Consider the following 2,500-nt stretch of genomic DNA (forward strand, 5'->3'; position numbering starts at 1 on the left):
ACGAGGGAAGGTGACAGCAGAGAAGGGGTGTGTGTAAATACTTATATATGTATCTCAATCTATCTCTATCTATCTCAATCTGTCTCTATCTATCTCTGTCTCTATCTCAATCTGTCTCTATCTATCTCTGTCTCTATCTCAATCTGTCTCTATCTATCTCTATCTCGATCTGTCTATCTATCTATCTATTGCCAGACGCCATAATCGGGTAAGGAGTGGGGGTTTGTCTTTGAGTTAGTTGTTTTACGGGGAGGGGCACTAACCCTCCACCAACCCACTTGTTGACACGTAGGCAGCACGTATGGTTTGGTTATATGGTTACCACCCAGCGTTGTAAATGGTTTCCTGGCTTACAGGAAACCATTTGGCTTGTCACTCAATGTAAAGCCACCTGTAAAGGAAAGAAAAGCAATAAGAAGTGACAGGAAAGATGGGAGAAATAGGAAGAGAGGAGGACAGGCACAGAAAAAGAATGATAAAGGCTAAGGAAGAAGTAGGCAGCACTACATCAAGTGAGTGGATGATGGTGAGAAATAGGAAGAGAGGAGGACAGGCACAGAAAAAAAATGATACAGGCCAAGGAAGAAGTAGGCAGCACTACATCAAGTGAGTGGATGATGGTAAGAAATAGGAAGAGAGGAGGACAGGCACAGAAAAAGAATGATAAAGGCTAAGGAAGAAGTAGGCAGCACTACATCAAGTGAGTGGATGATGGTAAGAAATAGGAAGAGAGGAGGACAGACACGGAAAAAGAATGATAGAGGCTAAGGAAGAAGTAGGCAGCGCTACATCAAGTGAGTGGATGATTGTAAATTCTTCTTACTTATGAAAACTAAATCAAAACATGAAAGGACTTACGTAAAATCTGAATGGCATTGAAGGATGAAGAACTTGTGGGGAACCGCCCAGGAATTCAAGGTTCACGTCTGACCTAGAGAGATTATTATTATTATTATTATTATTATTATTATTATTATTATTATAGGAAGAGTGTGGTAATTATTGGTTGAGTTAATGTGTGGTCTTTCTCTCTCTCTCTCTCTCTCTCTCTCTCTCTCTCTCTTTGTGTCTGTCTATCTGTCTCTCTGTCTGTCTGTCTCTCTCTCAATCTATCACTTCATCTCAATCCATTTCAAGCAATGTTATTTTAGGTCAAGGAAGCTTTAGGTCTCTCTCTCCCTCCCTCCCTCTCTCTCTCTCTCTCTCTCTCTCTCTCTCTCTCTCTCTCTTTTTCTCTCACTTTCTCTAACTCACCTAAAAATCCTCGTAAGCGCGTATCCACTCTGAGTAGAATCTTGGTAAGCGTCTCCCACAGTCGCTTCCACCTTCACTTCCCACATACCCTGCCCTTCCACATACTCGGCAAGATCAGAGAGACGGATCTTGAACGGATAGACGCCTGCGAACTGAAGTACGGGGTGTAAGTTTTGTTTTTAGAGGAAGGAGGAACCAAAGGCTGAGCCCGCCAAATGTCCCTTCCAAGAAAAACAAAGACAATACAAGAGAGAGCCAAATTCAAGATCCGTTCCTTTCGAGATGCCTGGACACACTGCGTTTGAAAGGCTGGAGATCATGGGAAGTAGGAAATACAGACAGAGGGAGACAGTTCCAGAGTTGACCTGTTGCATACGCGAAGGACTGGGAGTAACGGATAACTCTTGCATTAGAGAGTTGGACAGAAAAGAGGTGAGAGTTTGCTGCTAGACGGGTTCTACGCAGACAGTTCAGAGGAGCAGTGACCATTGAAGTAGCGATAGAAAAGAGATAAAGATGCAACAGTGCGGCGAAGAGACAGAGGTTGAAGGGAGCCAGTAAGAGGAGGAGAAGTGGGTGTAGGAGGGTGTAGAAGAGGGTGGGAGACAAAGGAAGTTGAGGGACGAAGGAGGGGGTGGGAAGATGCAAGGAGAGAAGGATGAATATATAGGAATACGATTGTAACTTAAAAATGGGTAGGTGGAAGTGGGTGGAGGTGGGTGGAAGGGATACGGGGTGGGTGTGGGTGGGTGTGGGTGTGTGAGGGTGTGGAGAAATGGCTCTGCCTATGTAATACTTCATAAAAATCTTATATATATAGACACATTAAAATATAATACACAACATAATGCTATAGTCCATTCTCTCTCTCTCTCACTCTCTCTCTCTTTATCTATCTATCGATCTATTTTTGCCATGCCTTCCCTCATATGCACAATCGACGCTCCAAGTCTACCCCTCCTCTCTCTCTCTCTCTCTCTCTCTCTCTCTCTCTTTCTACCTATTTCCACCATGCCAGCCCTCAAACACACAGTCTAACCCCTCCTCTCTCACTCTCTCACTCTCTCACTTTCTTTAACTCACCATGGCATGAGGCAGGGTAACGGCTGGCTGGGGCCTTGTAGTAACTCCCTCCATCGTTACCAGATCCCTCACGTAGGCCGTCAGAGTAACGTTACCGGTAATTGGCGCACCTGAAGTGTAATTAGCAAGCACCTCACCTGATAAGAAACTAGCATCACCTGGC

At 44.6% G+C, this 2,500-nt stretch overlaps 1 protein-coding gene across 1 annotated transcript in view; it reads right to left on the reverse strand.

The window, feature by feature from the left end:
• The window catches only part of LOC145395634 (CD109 antigen-like), a 50,351-nt gene that overhangs the window by 38,885 nt on the left and 8,966 nt on the right, over nt 1-2,500 (reverse strand). Inside the window, exons 6-8 of the mRNA XM_080269202.1 lie at nt 2,338-2,500; nt 1,255-1,406; nt 859-931 (exon numbers count right to left, since the gene is read on the reverse strand). The exon at nt 2,338-2,500 is cut by the window's right edge and continues 26 nt beyond it. Of these exons, the coding sequence (XP_080125328.1) occupies nt 859-931; nt 1,255-1,406; nt 2,338-2,500 (388 nt within the window). The remainder of the gene's footprint in view (nt 1-858; nt 932-1,254; nt 1,407-2,337) is intronic.

The sequence above is a fragment of the Coenobita brevimanus genome, chromosome 32 (assembly GCF_032717465.1).
Source record: "Coenobita brevimanus isolate Jiangsu-jjx chromosome 32, ASM3271746v2, whole genome shotgun sequence".
Lineage (NCBI taxonomy): Eukaryota > Metazoa > Arthropoda > Malacostraca > Decapoda > Coenobitidae > Coenobita > Coenobita brevimanus.